This window comes from Seriola aureovittata, chromosome 4, assembly GCF_021018895.1.
Source record: "Seriola aureovittata isolate HTS-2021-v1 ecotype China chromosome 4, ASM2101889v1, whole genome shotgun sequence".
Taxonomy (NCBI): Eukaryota; Metazoa; Chordata; class Actinopteri; order Carangiformes; family Carangidae; genus Seriola; species Seriola aureovittata.
In genome coordinates, this window is record NC_079367.1 from 24761758 (window position 1) to 24783914 (window position 22157).

The 22157-nt window shown below is 39.6% G+C and overlaps 1 protein-coding gene across 2 annotated transcripts in view; it reads right to left on the reverse strand.

Annotated features, from left to right (window-relative positions):
- The window catches only part of LOC130167409 (rho GTPase-activating protein 42), a 58536-nt gene extending 37200 nt beyond the window's left edge, over positions 1–21336 (reverse strand). For both annotated transcript variants that reach the window (XM_056373574.1, XM_056373573.1), the window contains exons 1-3: positions 21097–21336; positions 4657–4752; positions 1685–1746 (exon numbers count right to left, since the gene is read on the reverse strand). In XM_056373574.1, coding sequence (XP_056229549.1) covers positions 1685–1746; positions 4657–4752; positions 21097–21250 — 312 coding nt within the window. In that variant the 5' untranslated portion in view covers positions 21251–21336. The remainder of the gene's footprint in view (positions 1–1684; positions 1747–4656; positions 4753–21096) is intronic.
- Between the last annotated feature and the right edge of the window lie 821 nt (positions 21337–22157).

The window sequence follows — 22157 nt, forward strand, 5'->3', positions numbered from 1 at the left end:
TAAATCGTGTATCTAATACTCACCCCCTGCAGACTGAGAAAAAGTGGCTGCAAAAAGTTTGTCGCCTGCTGCTTCACCAAGAACAGAATCCTAATGAAAATGTTTCAGGTAGCTACAAAATCTATGGCTGCAAACTCGCACCTGGTTTCATTTGCATATCAGACTTGGTAAATCAGATGCGTAGCTCAAGTATGTGGACTAAGCTAATTCCTGCCTTAAGGCATTTCTCAGTAGCACCCTCTAAAATGTCTACTTTTAGTGGAGGCCCTGGGTTTTTTTTCTGCACAAACAGAGCAACACAGTGATAAAGCTCAGAAAGTTGTGCAGTGAACCGTAAAGCTGGTGAGCCAAAACGAAGTAAGAGGAAGGTTTTTTTTTTTCAAACTTTAATTTGGTTCTAAGGCTTTGACATTTCCACACAATGTTGAAGAAACACACCGAGTAAATGTAAGGAAATAAATGCAAAACAATATGTACATGTACAACAATAAGGCACTTTATGTTCTGCTTTACTGTGTATATCCTGTACCTGTTTCTCTCTTTCAGTTCCTACTCCTGTGACTTTGGGATAATTCCAGCTTTCCTTTCTTTCAACAGACAACCAGTGTCTTACCACAGCTGAATACAGCAACCGACTGGTATACAGACAAAGTGGCAGAATCCACAGGCTAGGATTAATACAAATTCATTACAATTACAATTAATACAAATTTAATTAAAACAAATATGACAGCACGAAGCAGTTTCTGTCAGACTGGTTGTTCTCACAGAGCATTACGGCCAGGCATGTAGGTGTTCTTTGTCTCTTTGGTTTTAAACATTTAAAAAATCATCCTTTTTTTCTGCATATTACTGTATGGAGGCAAGGGGCCAGCTCTGCAACACTTTCACACTGGGTGGGACATGCACCCCCCCCCCCCATCGCTCTTGCCCTTTATGCCATGCCTGGTTTGTCTGCAGACATTCAGCAGAATTGGAGGCTTGTTTTCCAGCCTTTAGACAGGGTCAAAGCTGCCACTTTTTTGTACAAAATCAACAACAGTGTCCATGTACTTGAAAATGAACTGAGCTCAATAATCCATCACAGAGAACATGACGGTTTAATTGGTTCTGTCAAAGTTTTTTCTGTTCTATTACTGTTTTACCGTGCTTACATTAAGCATTTTTCACAAGTATTAATGGACACAATTAATTATATTAGGCTCTTTTTTACCATCAATTATCAGATTCAGAAGAGAAGCCCTCCAAAGTATCTCAGTTTCTAACTTCACTCTCTATATCTTCATAAACTACAGTAATGCCTGTGAGTTACTGATCATCATCATCATGAAATATACTTCATTTCATTATGAGAGAACAAATGGTTATAATTACATATGTTTGTGAATTGCGACTGATTAATCATTAATGTTCAAGCTAAAGTTAACAGCAACTCCCACTGCACCTCCACCGTCAATGTGTGATGTCTCGGTTAGTTATGATAGAGACAAAAGTGGGTTTGGAACCATAATGTTTGCACTTTAAATGGCAAACTAATTGAGAGGCAATGTATTTAGAGCATGCATATAAAAAAAGATTGGAGAAATGTAAACTAGATAATAGGCAGTATAACTCAGTTATATCCAATGTTCTTGTTTTATTCTGTTTCTGAAATACAAGGAGAAAATCAAAACTGCTTTCTTACCAGACGTCTTCTTTCTTCCTCGACAGTGTTCAACAGCTGGGAGAACTCTTTGAATGACTGGGCTGAAATACACAGATGGATCATTTCTACAACACCACATTAAAAGGCACTGAATATTTGGTCAATAAATACATCAACGTATATGAGACATCATGCACAATATGTTCACCATCGAGCAAGTACACAGCGAAACAACTGTGTTGTTGCATTCAGATGATTAAAAAATATATATATTTAAAGGAAACACAGTGGCTCAGTCATTAAACATCAGATGTTTCTGGAACCCCACAAGCACTGTGCTATGGTGCTAAAATGTTTATTTGCACTGCAGCTTCAGAGCTTTCAGTGCAGTGCATTTTAGAACCTAATAAAACCATGCAGCTGTCCAATTTAAAACCAAGACTAGCAGTAAAAAACAATACTTTAATTGAATGGAACCCACTGATTGCTTCCCTTTATTTTCTGCCCCTGCTAGGCTTTACAATATACTGTCACAATGTAGGGAAGACTGATGTGGTAGAGATGTGTTCACACCATCTGGGCTATACTTCAGTAGCTTCTATTACAGTCTGCAGGCCCAGATGAATTCAGCATACAATACATCGAACCTTATCTGCCAGAGAATTGTGCCTTGATAGTTTCACAGCTTCATTAAATTGAGGGCCAGATACAGTGTGGCCTCTGTTGGTCAGCCCCGGTGTCACCCTGTGTTCAGCCATTTAGCAGCGGTCGAGCTGCTCTGCTTGCCAACACAGTAACATCATTATCAGCCGTGACGGCCTGGCATGGGGACCCATGCATCATCTTAGACACTTTGTTCCATTTACACACCAAAGATTTTAAAGACCAGGGAGCAATGGTTTTGTGCCAGTGATCCTGCAGGCAGGCTGGCCTCCTATTAACGCCACCAGCTCCTTTATCAACAGCACAAACCTCTCAGGGGGTAAAGGGCACAGCTGGAGCCGTTGATGGGACAAGATTAGACTCCGAAGAAAGGAAATGGGAGTCAAAGTGAGGTTACATCTTGCATATCATTCACTGGTAAATGGAGAGAAGGCAAAAGACCTGATGAATCACTGAATGAAATAAAATGTATGACCTCGAGAGTGGATGAGGAAGATGGGCTTATACGAAAATAAAGACATTTATCATACAACTCAATTTTTTCTGTGTCCTTTGAGAAGATTCCTATATTTATTTACATCAGTTTTGTGGGTTTAAATGTTTCCTTTCTGCTTGATATTTAACTTTTTTGGTCTAGATTTGAGCTAATCTCAGAAGGCTTTCAACAGTTCTTGAAGACTAAAGGATTGACCTTCTGAGAGAAGGGCATGTAACTTCTAAAAATTTTAATTTCTATAGCCACATCAATCTTTTGGCCCCATTGATTCCTATATAACTGCTGTAGAATGTGAATGTCACTGCAGGAAGTCATAGAGTGAAATCAATAAAAGGTCAGATGAACCTGTCTGGCAGCACGTACAGGATCCCGATGTTATGTGGGGAAGTTGGAAGCATCAAAGTGAAGTATACCAATACTGCATCAAGATCATGGCTGGCATTCACACAAGGGTCTAGCTATGTCAGTCAGGAAGCTCAGTTTCATTGATGACTAGATTGATTTCAACAGGCTGTCTCATTTTTTTCTCTCAAATAGTAATCATGGCCTTTTCTCTGCGTGATTGTGAGGGAACACAATAGAGGAGCCGAGCGTGAGGGCATCATTTCTCTTTAGGAAGATACTGAAACTCCTCACATGTAACATGACCCAGTTAGTCTGGTATTATCTGCTGTTGAGTTATTTCACATATTCAATTTCATTATGGTTATTTGCGCCAGTGTCTCATCCACGGTGGTCTTGATTAAAAGCCTCCCGATCGAGTTTACCATTGCCTGCATTACACAGTCAACACAATGTTTCCAAACAGATGCCACAGGCACGGCCAAACCGCTGGCTGCTGTTGTGCCAGCAATTTGCGCTGTAAATAGTGTGCAGGTCCTGCAGCACATCAGGTGGGGAGTTAAAACGTCCATTGTTCAATCTGAGCTCGACACTGCTCTTGATTGAAGGCCAGGAAAGGGGCGCATAGCCTCAATTTAAAGCATGCTTGATTCTAATGAGGCTTGGATTTGGGTGTGGATTTTTCCAATAAGCATAATTGGTCTCCCGCACCCATGCCCATCATACAGCCGCTGCGGCTTTGTTAGAAAGAAGGGAAAAAGGACTATTCATTACGCATTCAGATGAACATTACAGCCTCATGTAGAGGAGGTCGATATCCAGTCTAGCCCTCACAGATGGACAGTAATTCAGCGGTCTCCAGCTCCACGGAGCGAAGGACTCAAGCTGGAGATAATGAGCAGTGCAAAAAAAAAGAGGAAGAAGAGGCCAGACTGGAAGTCCTGCCCATTAGAGCCAGAGAGACCCTCTGCACAGCTGCTTTCATATTCCTGTAGGAGGCTAGGAGGTTCGCACCTCCATTAATCTCTGACACTGATCACAATTAGTCCCTTTGATCTCTTATAGGCTTGAAAAGATACAGGGGAAGCATCATAAGCAAATCAATAGCATCAATTATACATGCATCACAGACAACTTTAAGATCTATACTCAAAGCCAAATCCCATTCCAAGAATATGCAGAGTACGCTTAATTTTGTCTGAAAACAGCTCCCACTACCTCTGATAAAGCTTCTCCCTTTTCTATTAACTAATTTATCTGATGTAAAATCCCTCAAATATAATAATATCATATTTTAAGCAAGTGGTCCTTAGCCACAGGACATTAGCTCTTCTGGTACGTGTAAGAACTACTGTGTTCAAGTATCTGCCAACAGAAATCTTACGGAACTGTCAGCAAAGGTCCTGATTAAGGCGACAGTTTCACTAATTGGGGAGAGCAGAGAGGAAAGATGATGAAGTACCAGAAAGACAGAGATCTGCCGTCCTGGCCCTGGTGAAACTGAACTTACCAATGTTCACCTCGTCATCTGTCTCTGCATCACCTATGCACTCAAACTGGAACTCCTGCAGGGACTGGGAGAACTTCTGTACGGCCGCAGAAAGATCTGGACAATCAGAGGGTCAGAGCATCAGAATAAAGCATTGCACAAATGAATCAGACATTAAAGACACATGGATAACAATGTGCAGAAGACAGCAAACTTAAAGCAACATCCTTGCTCTATGCATAGGCGTGGGCGATCTTACTTTAGCATATAATGTACTTTTCAGATGAATCATACAGACCATGTCATTAAAAGATGGCATATTTAGATATTCAATTTAAAGTTAACGGTTAAACAGCAAGCCCGCTAACTGCAGTTGGTGATGGCAGTCCTTGTTCTGCTATGCAGACTTAGCAAGCTTGGCTTGGTGGCACATGTACCAGTTCTTCACCTGAGCAGAACAAGAACCAGCATCACCAGCTGCAGTCCAAAGAGATGGACTAACAACCCAAGGCGGGACGAGCCGGGGCAAGCTAGTCAGCAACGACTGAACTTTCTAATTAAAATATATAGCACCTCATAAATACTCCATATGAACAAAGAAAAAGGTGTGATTGGTTGTGGCACAAATCAAAAACAGAATTGTGGGGGAAGGATAGCGGAGAGCCAGACAAACATCCAGAAAAAGTTCCAAAGCGGCAGAAAGATACGAATCACAACTTCCGGTCATGACTTTCACAGTAAAATCAGAGTGGAACAGAATGCAGATAAACCATAGACTGTATATAAAAACCCTTTTTGCCAGATCGCTCACCCCTATCTATGTATATACAGTGTAGCCATCCATGAACTACTTACTGTAAATAACATACACTTAACACACACTGTATGAGTTATCTAATGACTCAGAAGTCATATGTTTATACCAGCGCGGTGAGGACGCCTTAGCATCACAAACATCCTTTCAATTGCTGACAAGTCAGCAGCAGGGTAATTAGAAAGAGAAAGATTAGTAGAACATTACATCCAAGTTTATCACATTCACCAGCACGCATGCAGACTTCGATCGTTCCTACCTATGCAGACAAAGTGGTACTTTTAGTATATTTAATCACACAAGCCTGTCAGTTCTAGTTTGGTATTTCCTTTAGGAACAACTATAGAAACACAATAGTGGAACTTAAAAAAAAAAAACTATTGGTTGACAGCTTCTGGGAGCAGAAGAGCAAAGGAATGCACTTTTATGATCTGCTGACTGTCCAATTCCATGCCCACTGGCATTCATACAATAGCAGGCCTATGAGTGACTGAAATATCTGCTATATTTACTTTAACACTCGTCCATTGATCATAATACTCAGATGTGTCCAGAAAAATTAAGCCCATCTGAGCTGCCTAACCTTTGTGTCGAAAATGATATAGTACACTATAGTGAGTAAAACCCCTTAGAAAAATTCTACCTTTGGATACTCTCACACGGCTAGATAAAAATTTATGCTGTTTACTGCATTCCAGGACTTTAGCAGTGATAAAGTGCTGCCCTAATTTTTTCAAAGTGACATTTGACAACCTCCAGGGAAAAGGCTTTAGCCTTTTTCTATTCCATAACTTTCCATCTGAGAAAAAGTGAATCCCGCCTTTCATTCAAATATTCACTGGTGATGTCAGTGGAAACATTGGTATCATAATGGTCTCAGTATTTTTCCAGTTGTAAATTTACATTTGACAGTTCACTTTCAATGACTTTAAAGAGCTCTGTATAATTTAAAAATAGTACATAACTATCTTTTATCCATGTGTTACATATATTTCAGCTGTGACAAGGAGACCTTTTTTTTGATAAGTTGAGTGGCTGTTAATACTAAAGTACACATGAGTCTTAGCAATCCTGCTGCAGAGAGGAAGCCAGCTAAAGGTGTAAATCAGTTCAAGCACATTTATAGAGCTTCAAATGTGGCAATGAGGAACAAGTCACTGCATCATAGCTGCTGAATCCTCCACATATCATCCAAAATCAGAAAGCCTTGATTCAACGTATTTAACAAGTTCTACCAAGCTCCGAATCTGCTTTCCTCCAGCTGTTAGAGCCACAGGCAGCAGTTAGCTCTGTGTGTGTGCAGCACAAAGGCTTCTGAAAGTGGTCATTGACTTCTCTCGTAAAGTTTTATGAACACAGTCTTCTACCTTCTACCGACTTATTAACAGTGAGCCAGAATTAGCCAAGAACAATTGCTCACTGTTTGTTGTGATGAGTCAACCAGAGTGCTGCATGTCCATTCAAGAATTAGAGGTTCTTTAACAGCCTCTGACCTGATACCGTCTATGAAAAAAAAAAAAGACTAGGTTTTCATTTCCTGAACTCTGCCTGCCTCATCTAAAGCCTCCCACTTTGTTTCTCCATTATCCACATCAAGAAAAACACAGCAGCAAACAACAAAATGGGCCCTGAAATGTCAGATATGTCATCATGACCTGTGCTTACCAGTGTTTACCTTTTCTCTCAGGTCCAAAATCACAGTTAATGTTTGTGAAAAAAAATGTGTAATGTTTATTATTGTGTTCATACTCAATTTTTAGTTGATTAATGTGCTCTTATGTTTTTATAGGCTAGAGTTGAGATGTGTCGCTAATTCTCTCAGTGGCAACATTTTTCAAAAGTTTATGTGGAGTATCAAAAAGCTTAAACTCCTTAATTAGGCAACATCAAGGCAAAACTGCTGAACCGCTCAACAGCTGATTTAACGGGGCTTCAGACATTTTTTTATCCTCTCTGAAATAACAGCCTGTATCAGCTGGACCAAACTCCATTACTCTGTATTTTGAGGCAATAAAATGTTTCTAATTATTGAATACAGTTGTATAATGGCATGGATTCAGAGTTATGCTGTACAAGCTTGTTACTCCTGTACAAGACAAAAATACAGGCTACTCAACACTTCTCAAATCTGGATCGTATCTTTAATACGACTCATCAGCGCATGAAAACATAGACCTATTGTTTAAAAGATACAGAGTACACATCTTCTGCGTGCTAGTAACCAGGCTCGAGTCAGAGAAACGAGAAAATCAAACACGTTGGGGGGAGAACCAATTAAGCTGCATTTTTAAGGCGAGGGGCAAAGTAACTGCAGCGCTGACCTGCGTACAGCTGACCGAGCGCACAAATCACTTGTAGTTTTATTTAATAATTTATTATGCAACTGATTTCAATTTGCTTCATACCTCAGTTACATAAAGGTTAGTGTGTGGGTCTGCTGTGAGGATATTCCTGCTGAGTTGAAGCTAACCTATGTTTACAAGTACTTTAAAGAGTGGGACGAGGCCTCAGCGCGTAATGGAGGCTTTTAACATTTCATAATTCAGCTGAATTAGGCAAAACAAGATAGAGATTCTAAAATACTCTGACATTTTAGTTGTCAGCCCACACTGTTTGAAATGTACACATTTTTTCTCATATCCATTATTGACAATGGCTTACTAATTGCTCCTCTCCCTTCTTCTCGCATCAGCAGCCACGTCTTTACTTCAAACAACTGTGAACTTAAAAAGAGTCTTGCCACGAAAGTAAGAAAATCCACAGTAATACAGTATATACTGGAGACAGCCAAACTCCTGTTCATTTAACAGAAGACTCATTATTTATTTATTTTTAAGGATTTGTAGGGTTTGTTTTGCAGCTTGTAACTGTAATATAGTGTACCAATAGATACACATGCTTTTCATAGTGCATGTGTTTAATATCCTGGTATTACACATTTATGCCCAAGCTCTTTATGAAAGACCTCAAGCATAACCCTACTTACAAAAGCTAACACAGAATAAAAAGTATAAAGTGTGACATAAATAAAAGCAGAGTGTTATTGATATGCAACCAAACATAAGATTATTAATGAATAAAAGGCAAAAAGCAATCTATGATTTCAATTATTACTTTTGGATTTCTAATGTTTGCCATTACTTGTCTGTTTGAGATAATCTCTGACAGTTCATAATGGATATTGGGCTGGAATCTATACAGCTCCAAGTCTAACAACAGTAGTTTATCTAACAGGCTTCACAAAGTACAAAACAACCTTAAAAGCCCACAAAAATCAATGCTCTCATCTCCACAGGAACATAAATTGCCTCGAAAAGGTGATGAAAAAGAAAGATAGAATGATTTCATATTTGTCAGTGAGTATCTTTTTATATATCTAACAGCCACCATTGTTGTATTGCATTTTTAGTGCGTTTTAGTTATCGGAGGAACGGAATAAAAAGACTTATACTCAATGAGACCACAGATTGAAAGGCTTCTACAGACATCTACACTATCTTGACTGAGTATGTCTGACCAGTTGTAAATGTTTCTGAGGCTGCCCTGGGTGCCACTGAGTGGACCTGTTCCAGAAGATGTATTGTGCAAGTGATGAGCTCGTATCATTCCTGCTTTGACTCTAAAGCTGCTGATTTGAGATCAATACCTCGCTGCAGTTGTCTGGATATGCTCGCAGGACCATCAATAATGGATGATCTTTTAGCTCTGACATTCAGACAGGCCCCAGCCTCACAAAAACATGTTTCTGTCCACTGAGTGCACCGTTTTCTTACAGCCACCCAAAAACCAGGGGAAACATTGGTGCTCAAACGTTTTCACATCAAGGACCCCTAAACTGACACAAATTAGATCATGGACCCCCATCTGACAAGATTTTTGCTTTCAGATGTTTTATTACAGGAAGTGTTTGAAGCCATGACCAAAATAGTCACATGTGCTGTCATTGTGTTACTTATGGATGGAACTGTAGTTAAAATAAATGGGACCCACAGGAACCCCACGTAACAACTGACCTTAAAAAACTAAAACAAAATCAACACGATCACACGATCTTTGCTTTCTTTGCAATAATTCTGAAGTGACAGCATCCGATATAATGTCTGGCTACCATAGCAACTGAAATGTGTCCACCATAGCTCATATCTAAAACTATTATATAACTAAGCCAATGCAACAGACAGTTTGGCACCTTTTGTTGAATGAACAACATAATATATTGTAGAAAAACATATTCATATTTTTAAAAGTAAGGTATCAAAAGAGTGTAACTTTGCTGCTGGCCCCAAGGTTCAGGTACAGACTCAGCACTATAACAAAAACTGAGGTCTAACTGCAAGAAATACAGAGTATATCATATCTTCAAAGGTGCCTTGATGTGCTCACCTTAGAAAAATCTGCTGAAAGCATAATGGTATAAAACATATTTCTGATTACAACTTTCCTTCAAAGATCTCAATTTCAGTCATTTTACCTTTCACAGCCACAGGGCAGGCAAATGTGTAAAACACTTGCATGGTATGGATGTAAGTTATTTGCTTGCTAACTTGATAATGATTATTTGAGCATTTACCATTAGCATTTCACAGCTCTCATTAGTCTTTAACAGCATTTTGGTTCTCTATTCCAAACTAACCTGCAAAGATACTACACTAACCACAGGCTTCGTTCCTCTATAACCGAGCGGTCAAGCTCACAGTTCATTCTCTGCAGCTGAAGCCTGCACATGCAACTAGGCAATTTGCCAGCTCTATATTACATTTATTATGATCTGTTTTTATTGGTGGCTGATCTCATGGATTGCTTTATGCCAGAATATTTATTTATATTTTCTTAAATATCAATGTGATGAATCACAAGGAAATGTACCTCCTGCACCTGTACATTTTGATAACAATATACATTTGGGAATGTAATAAAGTACCTTTAGAATATATACAATAATGTTATGTTTGCTACAGAAGATTTAGATGTTAACTTACTTAGGAATTACTAGGAAAAATACTAAGAATATGGTTGCCTACATGATGAGGCTCACTACTAACATTCTCCTGAAGCTATACCTCAATGTGAACGTATGCATGAATGAATATTTCCATATTTTAATTAGGGCAAAGCTCAAGAAAGACCTGCAACAATAAGTCTGTTTTTATAGTTTATTTTCTATTTATATGCATTATTTACTACATTTGGGAATCGACATAAATGATTTTGGCCCATTAGCGTGTAAAGCAGAAAATATTGCTCAACCAGTTACAAAGAACCCGCCTCACTTAAAATGCTCACAAAGCCGAGCAGCAAAGATAAATGGAAACAGAATCAGGATTAAGGAAGATAAATGAACAGCTTACATTTTTTAACCTTAGGTAAGCAGTAAAGTCATGATCGGTGAAACACAATCCAGGTTGTACATTTGAAAGTTTAAGTGGAGACACTGCAGACGGAGACCCTCTGCTTACAGTGTGTTTATCAGTTTAAATGCCGATGCATACTGTTGGCCCTCTGCAAGCAAATATTTACATCTACTGATAAAATATAAGTTATTATAATTTTTGTTGATCAGCTTTTTAATTTAGTAATGGTGATGTGTAGCTTCCAAAGGGGAAATTTTAATAAATAAAAACTTAATTTAGCTTAATGTAGCCTATACGAAATGACCAAGCAAGTCTACAAATAAGTGTAACAAAACAAATCTGACCAACAAACTACAAACATAGTGTCCTATATGTAGTGACATTTGCTATGATTAGGGGTTCTACACTTTTCATATACATGGTGCTCTGTGCAGACTTGCAGTGTCATTGCCAGCCATTTTACAATGGTTAGAGTAAATAACACCTCACAGGTAATACTGATGCAACACAGAGACATACAGCTGCAGGTCAGATAGGCTCCCATTCAAGAAGAAAGGAAGGAAATAAGCAATAAAAGGCAGAAAGAGGCCCCTTTTGTTGGGTGTATTGGAAGTACAGTAGATACTTCACGGTCCTCCAGGTATTTCATCTTACTCCTCTCCTCTGACAGAACCACTGCAATCCGCTATGTGTGGTGAAAAGGAGCTGTCCCGTTCAGGGGAGTAATATAAGGAACAAAGCATAACTTTGATAAGGTCTGAATTTGAAGAATCTCTTATTTACTACATGAAGTGTAACAATGAAATAAGGAAATAAAGAGCTATTGCAGCACGAGAGAAAGAATTAAGAAAATAAACAAGCTATTTTTGAAAATTTGTCTCATTAATACACTATTTATACCACCACCTTAAAATAGTGGCTTCTAATTTTATTACTCCCAACAAACATTTTATCTTCCCCAGCAGGCAACTTTCCTAACACAGTATTTGACCTGCAGTAATGATTCTTCACACAGCGGGCATGCACAAAGGGGTAATAGAAAGCACAAAAGTTATGGTGTACCATCCTCCTGTGCAGGTTTTAATCAAAGAGCAGAGCTCTGACCACCCAGCCAAGACATGCCTGGGTGGAGCAGCTTCTGCAGCTAGTGCCTAGTGTGTGAGATGTGAAAGAGGACTATGACTGTCAGTCACCACACAGCAGAGCCCCCTGGGTACACCCTTTATCTCGTCTCCAGGGCAACCACATACTACAAAATTCCATCTGCCGACAACCCTGACAAAACACAGACAACACTGCAGGGAAGTCTGCAGTTCTCTTGCAAAAAGCTTAAGGACAGTATATGCTTACTTTAGTAGCTATTAGCACATGAATTATAATTTGCATATTTCGCAGTTTTGAAAATATGACTTCCTCAAACAATTCACATGTAGCTCTGACGTTCTATGTGACATTTGTGTAACATATTTGTATGTATCTGTGTCACACAGAAACACATATTTCATTCAGGCAAAATGTTGTATAAAGATATATAGATATCTTTTAATCAATATTTCATATTACATATAAAAATGAAATAGTGCTGAAGAATAACCAGTGTACCCAGTATCACAGAACCACAACCATCTAATACACACAAGCATAAAGTACGTTTTTTTTCCAAGCGCAACAACAAATATTAGAACATCAATGTCTCAGAAATAAACTACACATACAACAACATACTACTACGTAGATAATTACACATGCAAAGGTGAGTTATACTAAGTTGAACCCCAATTAGCAGAATCTCTCTCTTAATTGCTTCACGTTTCAATGTAATGTGACAAAATGCCTCCAAGGATACCACGGCGATTGAACCTTTAATTGCAAAGTCACTCGTCAATGGAACTGCTAAACTACTAAACTAATGTAATATGAATAGTCTCAAAAATCACACTGCCAACAAGAGACAAACTGTATTGACAACGAGCAGGCATGAAGCATAAAGTGTGAAAAATTAGTTTTGTTACATTAGTAAAGTAATAAGAGATCAACAGACTGCAGTGGTGGAAGCAGATATGAGGGGGGGGGGGGGGGGGGGTATCGCAGTTCCATCATCCTTTGTCGCAATTATCTTGGTTTTCGAATCGTTGCACCTCTAACCTTTCAAGAGAGAAACCTATAGCTGAAGGCTAAAAGAGGATATAAAAGAAGTATTTTAAAAATGTCTTGTCGACTCCCACGTGTTGAGGCATGCCAGAATATCAGTGTACTGCAGTTCCAGCACCCTGTGTTATGTGGTTGACGTATGCATCACAATGCTAATTACAGAGCAGCATCCTTGTTGTGCTTTCACTCCTCTGAATAGTCTCAGGGGTTCTAATCAAGTGCTAAATCAAAAATTAGTGCAGAAAAGATTTGAAAACCTGAAGTCCCAGGCATGAATGTGTCATCTTCATCTTTTGCTAAATAGCTTCACGTTAACATGTCGCTTCAAATGACTCCGAACGCACTCAAGGTATTCTTGTGTGTTTTTTTAACTTTACTGTACATGTTTGTCTTTTGCTGAGGCAAACAAACAGAAACAAAAGGCATCCTAGAACAATGCACTCCTTTTGTAGCGACAGCAGCACACTGTCTGCCTGTACATCAACATTGTAGTGAGAAACACCATAGCTACTTTATCTTGTCAGCGAGACACTGCTGATTTCAGATGAGAAGGTCTTCAAAGGGGAACACTCCTATGCACCCAGCTTAACTAGAGACAGGGAGATCTCTTTGATGCAACAGTAGGGTGCATTGTGCCACTTTGATTCCATTTGGAGGGATTGTAGCGGGGGAGCGGCCCTTCAGGTAAGGCCTCTTCCACTTGCTTACTATTACGTTCGGCTGTCAGCTGCCCAGCAGGGGGGGGGGGGGGGGGGGGGAGTGTAGCAGAGTGAGGAGAGCCAGCTAGACGGGGTCTCGCACTCCCGAAGCATACCGAACATTTCCCACCACCAGCCGTTGCCTGAAACAAAGGCTTATCTAATAACTCCACACTCGATGCTGTAGTAGCAGGCAGTAACTTTAGGTGGTAGTTGGTCAACCTGCAAAGTGCAAACTAATTCTTAAGCGACAGGGGGGGTCATAACATGGCTGAATAAAACATGAACGAGAGAGACTACAGCACCTACATTCATCTCTGGGGTGCGGTGATATAGCCTGTATACGGTATACTTTACAATTAAAAGTCCTGTTGGTGATGCTTTGTGGCGTTATTAAACAGTTTTCACATCACTTTCTATTTCCACGGTTTGGGGTGGTGTAAGGACGGTCAAACTAAACATAATTCAAGTTGTTTTACAGCAATCTGCTGTGTGCATGTTGATTACCGGTTAGTTAATTAAATCAACTCATCTAATAATCTCATTAATACCCAACAATTCCTGCTGAATACACATCTGCATTGTTTTTCCACTATCTAAATTACTAAAGACAATTGAAGAGATGGAGGATACTGATACTCTTTGATACGAGGCTGATGCAATGCTACAACCTATTCTTTGGCTCTAAGGAGAAAGATCAGAGTTATTAGCCCTGCAATTCAGCTGGAATGGAAAAAGCCAGCCAAGCCAGCCTCCACCATTTATCACCAAGTCTAGAGCCTTTAGACTGAGTTGAGAGATTTTCCTTCAGAGGACACAAAGACAACACATCTGACACAAGTTCTGACAGAGAAGAACTTGCCTCTGAAAGAAAAAGCACTCTGAAAAATAAACCATAATTTCACATTGGTAGTAAAAGTTGGCAGTGGATCTTTCAAAAATAACATTTTTACAAAGGATCTATTTTGTGAGAGGACTTCTTGCTCTTATGAAGAGAAGTACAATTAGCCAAGGAAACGCTTCCAAGTTTGACAATTTAAAAAAAACAAAAAAACAAGAGGTGTACAAAACTAATTTAAACCCCCCATTGACCAAACACTTTCTGATGAAACTTGGCAACCGATAAGGCCAGGCACTGGAGACTTTTTCATGTGCCATCCAAAGTCTGAGTTTAGCATGTGCGTAGGCTAAGTCGACACACAAACGCACCATATTGTACCATACAATCTATCTTTTTTTTTAACATTTATACTGTTTCCAAGCCAAGTCTGCATGAGCTGTTTCTAACAGGTCACCTACACACAGTATGTGCACCGAAGCTAACGCACCTATAGACAATGTGACTGCACTGCATTTGGAAGACACAGCACTTAGCCGATCTGTCTTTGCTCTCATCACAATGTGACTTTTAGTAACCTGGACTACCGTTTCATCTATAGAAATTCACACAGACTGATGGAACAATAAACACGTCCGGCTGAAGAGAGCGAGGGAATTTTCGACGTTGTGGAGGAGAAACACAATGCGTCGCCTCATCCTTTTTCAGTCTAAAGAAGCAACAAACGTACCAGAATGCGATGCCATGCGACTGTGAGCATGAGAATGGTTTGCTCGGTGTGACAATCACTTTGACTGACAGGGCAACAACAGAGCACTTCAGAACAGACCTCAATCTGGAGTCTAACACATTTCCCTGCACAGTCTGAGGGGAAGCAGCTTTTAGGAATACATCGTGTAATCCTTTTATCAAAATCTGTCCACAAAAACAGCCGAGTCCCTTGCAGTGCTGCATGAGCTGTGCTTACCGCTTCGTTCAGCTTTATTGCTAAACAAGTCACATAATGTACTGCTGTATTTCATTTCCATTACATGAGTTCAAATTTATCAAAGTAGTCAAAGCAGCAGCAATACATTATAAATGGTATAATCCTGCAACACACAGCCTGCTTTACAGTCACAGTACAACACACACACACACACACACACACACACACACACACACACACACACACACACACACACACACACACACACACACACACACAGGAAACACATACACACACACCCTCACACTGAAGCAGAATGATGTCAGGCCAAATGCTATCTGAGGGAGGATGGGGGATGGTTATACAAGCATGTTTACAGGACATTTCCTGTGACTGAGCCTTGGGAGCATCATCTGTCCTCAGACAAACAAACACTGAGAGTTCCCAAAGCTGAAAGCTATTGTGAAATCACTTTTAACAACAAGTCTACACGTCATGTCCTCATTTAATAAAATAACGCTAATTACAGCTATATTAGCTTGAATAAATACCTCAGAATTATGCAGGCACTGTTGGAGCAAGTAAAGATGCTGTTTACAGACTTGCTAAATACTGTAGTTTTTAGACTAACAACCACCATGCATGTCAACCATTCATTACTGCATGTATCCCGGGGAGGAAGCATTGCTCTGTAGCTGGTGAACAGGCGTGGGTATGGGGTGGTGGCAGAGAGACACAGTCAGCTACATAATAATGGGTTGTCTTCTGCTTTAGACTGTGTTAATCTGGCTGCATTTATTAAAGCTTATTATGAAGATTAAATACTTACTTGGATTTATACAAAGCAACATTCTTTTCAAAAGGGTTTTTAATAATAACTTTGCAGAGAAATAACTTTAAAATGGAAAAATACACCTAAAATTTGACAACTTTTTCAGAAAATTAAACAGCAGGTATCTGCAGAAAGGTCAGTGATGCATAATTTCTTAAAATACGTGCCCTACCTTCTCCCATTATGAGCAAGGAACAAGCAGTTGGCTTGTTACTTGTAAATTTGTACAAATTGTATGTGAAGGACACAAGCCATCGCCCAAAGGCTGCCCGAGTCTGAGCAGATCTCTGAGGATTCCTGTGCTGCACAGGGACCACCTATGGACCTTTAGTGCAGTGTTTTACCATGTTTTCCACGCACATTTATCAATGTCATTGCCAATTATCAATCGTCAATGTCAAATTGCGATCCGTATCGTTTGTATAAAAATGTAATATACTACACAATAATAGCTTGTGGTTCCCTGGAGCCACTTGAAACAGTTTTTAACAATGCTCGATTTTTTTTTTTTTTTGCCAGTGACTCAGTTTAAACCGGTCTATAGAAAATATAGATGGAGCATCTGTGTCATCACCTGTAGCCTTGTAGCTTGTTGTTTGAATCAAATGACCCGATGCATAGCGGCTCCTCTCAGCACAGAAGCTGACACACATACCGCCTGTACGCTACAGGCTCGCTGTAAAACGACATAAGCCAAGGAAACAAGCAGTTGGCGAAAAAGGTCAAACGCGTAGTGAGCCGAGTCAAACAGTCTCAAATGTTTTTATCAGCAGCGAGTCAGTCAATTCACCGCTAAAAGGCTAATGAGTATTGGAGTTGCAGTACTTGACAGGTGGGGAGAGAAAGAGGGCTGTAAATGGGATGCCCACGTTAACAACAACTCATGATGAGGATGTGATAAACAGAAATAATGACGGAGGATTGGAGGAAAATGATTTTTTTCCATTTTTTTCGATGTATAGAAAATCTCATGCGCTCAAACTGCCATTTATTTTTCTAACCTTTTCAGTTTCATCCATCTGGAGTTAACTGCTAGCACGAAGCAGGTGTATTTTATCCTTTTACATCATTTTCACAGATGCCTGCCAGCCAATTATAAAGTAGTATTTTCTGTAGCAGTGGTAATAACGTAAGCAATCAAAGGCAATTATTTGTGAACCTAAACCCCAAATATTATCATACAGTAGTACGTTTTCTTGCTGTAGTGTTGTTTTTCTTCCTGCTAGTTTTTTTTTTTAATGCTTGATGCATCTCAGAGGTCTAAGATAAATTTGATAAACCACAAATTGAAAGAAGTGAGTAGGCTATTAAGTACAGGCGCCCAACTTATTATAAAATATAAAATTGGACCTTTTTATTTTGTGGAAGCTTTGTATCTACCAAGCAATAGTATGTGTCTTCACGCAAGTTTGACAAATATGCTTCTATGTGTTTTTGCTGAGAGTCAGATGAGAAGATTGATCTCACTTGTGTGTACAGTAAAAATAAACCTATAGCGAGCAGCTTATTTTCTTTTTAGCATCTATAGTGTCAAATTCCGCCAATCAGAACCTCTAAAGCTCCTTAATTAACTGCTGCTTGGTCTCAAGAAGAAATGATATATTGGTTGGTTTTTAAGTAAAAATAAAAATCCGACTTCACTAAGTGACACTTCGGCCATCCTGTGTTTTCCACTTTGTAGACAAACTTTCATTTAAAATGATTATTTGCCTCGTATCTGTGGTTTCTCCCACCCTACTCACCAAAGGGTAATTAGTACCTTTAGTAAATTCAATTACTGCAGTCAAGCGGGGGGATTAATAAGAGTCAGCAGTTGTTATTTACACCAGGTGTGAACAGTGAGCACCAGGCACACAGACAGTAAGGCGAAGCTCTTACTCGCACCTGGAACAAATTATCCATGCCAACAAAAAACATTTGGGAATGTTTCGACCACGCTCCTCATCATGAGCGTTAACGTACACGCTGTAATGGAGATACAAGCATGAGAACCTCGTCTACAGAGACTTCAGTGTTTTATATCCCATAACCATATAGTTTGCATATAGAGGTGGGCGGCAAAAATAATAATAAACAATGAAATGACATAGCTTTTCTTTTTTCACAAAGCCAATAATGTGCCTTTCTTTACTACTTCATCATTTCAGCAACAACCTGGAATCGGCGCAGTAAAATTGACTACATGGTTAATCCTATAAAGAAGTAAGAAATAAACAAAGCACTGTTTCGAATCACACATAATTGTCTTTAAACATGTGATTGACTTCCCATTCACATCCCATGTACATGTACCACACACACACACACACACACACACACACACACACACACACACACACACAACACACACACACACACGCGCGCGCGCACACACACACACACAGTACGAATACAGTTACGAATGCTAGAAACAGCTAAGTACAGTTTCAGTAATGTGAAGATCCATTTTACAGGTAATGTATTAACATGAAAGTCAACCTTGGCTAACCAGGCCTCTTTCACACAGACAGCACATGCGAGGACATAAATTATGGTATATTACTCAATGTTGAAACATGAGATGATTACTATTAAAAAAAAAAAAAAAAAAAAGGTCCATTGAAGGTCTTCCAGTAATGTCACCTCTGATGGCAGGTCATAAAGGGTCATAAACCTCTGTGGCGTCCTAAGTTAAAGACCATCAATTATTTACTTCCGTCTCTTCACTTCCTGCACTCTCACTCCGCCCCTGACTGAAACTGGGATTTCCAGTTAAAAGACCGACCCGCTCATCACGACAATGAAAAGACAAATACAACCCAAAATTTCACTCCAAACGGCTCTATGGTTTGTCGAGTTTGGCCCCACTTTCTGGGGTTATGTACTGTAATAGTTTACACATTAAGGTTCATCACCAGTTGATTAACATTCCTCTATTCTAATTTAATCTTGAACCTGGTGGGATATGAAGTTTTTTCTGCATCAATAACCCACTCAAAAGCAATCAAAGTCTCAATTCACTCGCCACTGTCTCATATGCATAATGAAACCTGGAGTGTTAAGGTCTTATTTGGTATTAAACTGTTTGCATAGACCTTTGACATTGTGCTACTGAGTTTCCCCGCTACCATGAATAAACCATTCAGCAGGGTATTCCTCTCCACCTGTGGTGCCCTGCCCACTGACAAAACAGCTTTCCTGCAAAGAAAAAAGGTATGAAATAGGTTTGGCCTTCAGCTGCTCTGACAAATAGTATAATCATTTAAATACCAGTGTAAGACACGATGATTCAAATGCTATGTGCTGCTCACTGTTTTTTTTGTTTAACCCGTAGTATAGAAACATGAAACTGAAACAGTGTGACAATAATCCAGCATCTCACTATGACAGAGTATAAGGTTTTGAAAGTCACTTTGATTAACCAGAGTAGCTCTAACTTAGGAAGATGCACCATAGAAGCAAATGAGGAAATCAAGCAAAACGCAAAAAGTTCCCTCATGTTTCTGACACTCATCTTCCCATCACGATCAAACCCTTACATGCCAGACTGGATACTGAAGACATTTCGTGAAACATTAGAGGCTCATCACTGTCCCCTCTTTAAAATGACTGACTGGTTAATGGAGAGTTGATACTGAAGAAGATCATTTGTGTTAACAACACACTTTGTGGTTTTTTATAATACCTTTGTGCTGGGCTTGTGCTTCATTACAGCTCAGCTCAGCGCTCACTACACAACAGATGCATAGAACTCAAGTGGGTATAGGCCTATATCATGGTTTAAACCTATGTGATATGGTATACTGTGCACAAGCCCCGGACATTTCAGGCACATTTAGACATTTAGACTTTGACACAGTCACATACACATAGAGACAAATAATGTGAAACCTAATAAAATATACATTTGACACAATGCGTTTTAGCTGCAGTGACTTACAGCGACCGTCTTCACCGCAAGAGCAGCAAAAGGCAAAAACACGTACTGTGCAGGAACAGGGATAAAAAAAAAAGAGTGAACACATTAATAGAATTATACTTTCTTTCAGTAAAGGTTGGCAGAATCGTGCTAGGTTGAACTATGAAAAAGTTATTATTATTCTGTTTAATGGTGTTTCTGCACTTCACAGATACACTTCTGATGTTAACAGCCCAAACTCTCATCCCCACAGAGATACAGCAGAACAGGAAGTCCACTTTAATCAGCATGCTGGAATTTGAGAGGACAATGACCCACAACAAAGTCCTGGCATCCTCATCCAGACAGACAAACAACCCTGGCTCTTGCAGCCATTAAAGACTGTCTATAATTTCTCCACTTCTGACAGGTGACTTAAAAGCCCTTGCGAGTGAAAGCATCTTTTATTAACAGCGTTAAGTTAAAGCAAATTCCGACCTTCACTAATGACTTCCATATGTCTTGCTGTGGCCTTATGATCAGGTATTAGAGCAGAGTAAAGCCATTCATATCACAGTAACTATTGTGACTCCGGTATTTACTCTCGGCTCTGTTGGACAAGCCTGTGCACGCAGTGGAGCCGGGGAGGCGGACAAAGAGGCAAACTAATGTCCTGAAATGACAACAACCTCCGAATAATGAAGTGCGCTTGGTTTTTCTTTTTTGTTTTGTTTTTTGTGTAGATTTCAAGCTTTTTATCTGAGATACAAGAAAAACATGTTTCCCAGTGGGAGACCACAGGCTTATTCAGAAAAGAGACGGGACCATTCACACACTATCACAGTAGACTTAAATAAGCTGTGATGAATGCATCCTCTCATTACAAGCCGCCCGTGGGTTCAGGTAGATTCAATTATGAAAAGATGATTTCTGCAGCCGTGGGAGTGAGAGAGGCCGTGTTGGGCTACTTACTCTTGAGCGCAGTGATGAGCATGTTCCCATCCTTGATGAGGTCTTTGATGAATTTATTCGTCCGCTCCAGCTCTATTTCATGGCATTTGAGACGCTCTCTGAAGTCCGGACTGTCCAGGAAAGAGTCACTGAACTCCAAAGTGGGGAGCCCCATTGTAGCTCAACGAGAAAGTTGCCTTTCAATCTGTGTAACTCGGCATGTAGAAGCTTTTACTTTTCATCACGTAGTCCCGATTTACTTCACCCCCCCCCCCAAAAAAAAAAAAAGTTTTCCTGCTCCGCTTAGTTCCTCACTTCCGCTTCGATTTTCTCCGCTTTTTTTTTTTTTTCGCCCCATCATAAAAAACAGTGGTCGTGTGACTCCTGCTGGTTAGTTTCGGATAGTTTATAACAGTTTCTGGAGACCGGGACTCGGTACATGTGTTACTCATTCAGGGACTACACTTCATAGTCTACATCACGCTGCCTCGTTCAAATGTTGCATTTCACTTAAAACGTCGGAAAAATCCCAAGAACTACATTTTCCCCACATTAGTAATGAATGCATTTCAATAACAGCAGACCAAGACAATAAAACATATGCATAATTATGTTGGCCTATCTCTACAGATTTCCCCGTTGGTTACACATTATTATGGTTTGATAAGTATAAGCTGACTTTGACCTCCACCCCTTTACACTCTTCATGGATTTTAACCACAAATCACTGAGAGAAAGATGAATCCATAACTGGATTAAATTGAATTTGAGTTCAGTTTTTGTGCAAATACAAAAAAAGGACAGATCCATGAGATAAAAACATAATCAGATAGTCATTTTTTGACAAAATAGTAGCCAGGACGCCCAAAGCACTAGTTGCTTCCGTCTCAGGTCAGATTTGAATCAGGACATTCTTCAGTCATCAATATGCTTTTTGTTCACGCATGCATTTATCTGATGAAGCCTTTTAGAAATATTTTAGACCTGCCAAACAGACTATTCTTGGCAGAAAATTTGGTGACAAATTGAGTCTGAGTGAGTGAATGGATGAGTTTGCGCTTCACATCCAAAATCTACAGAGC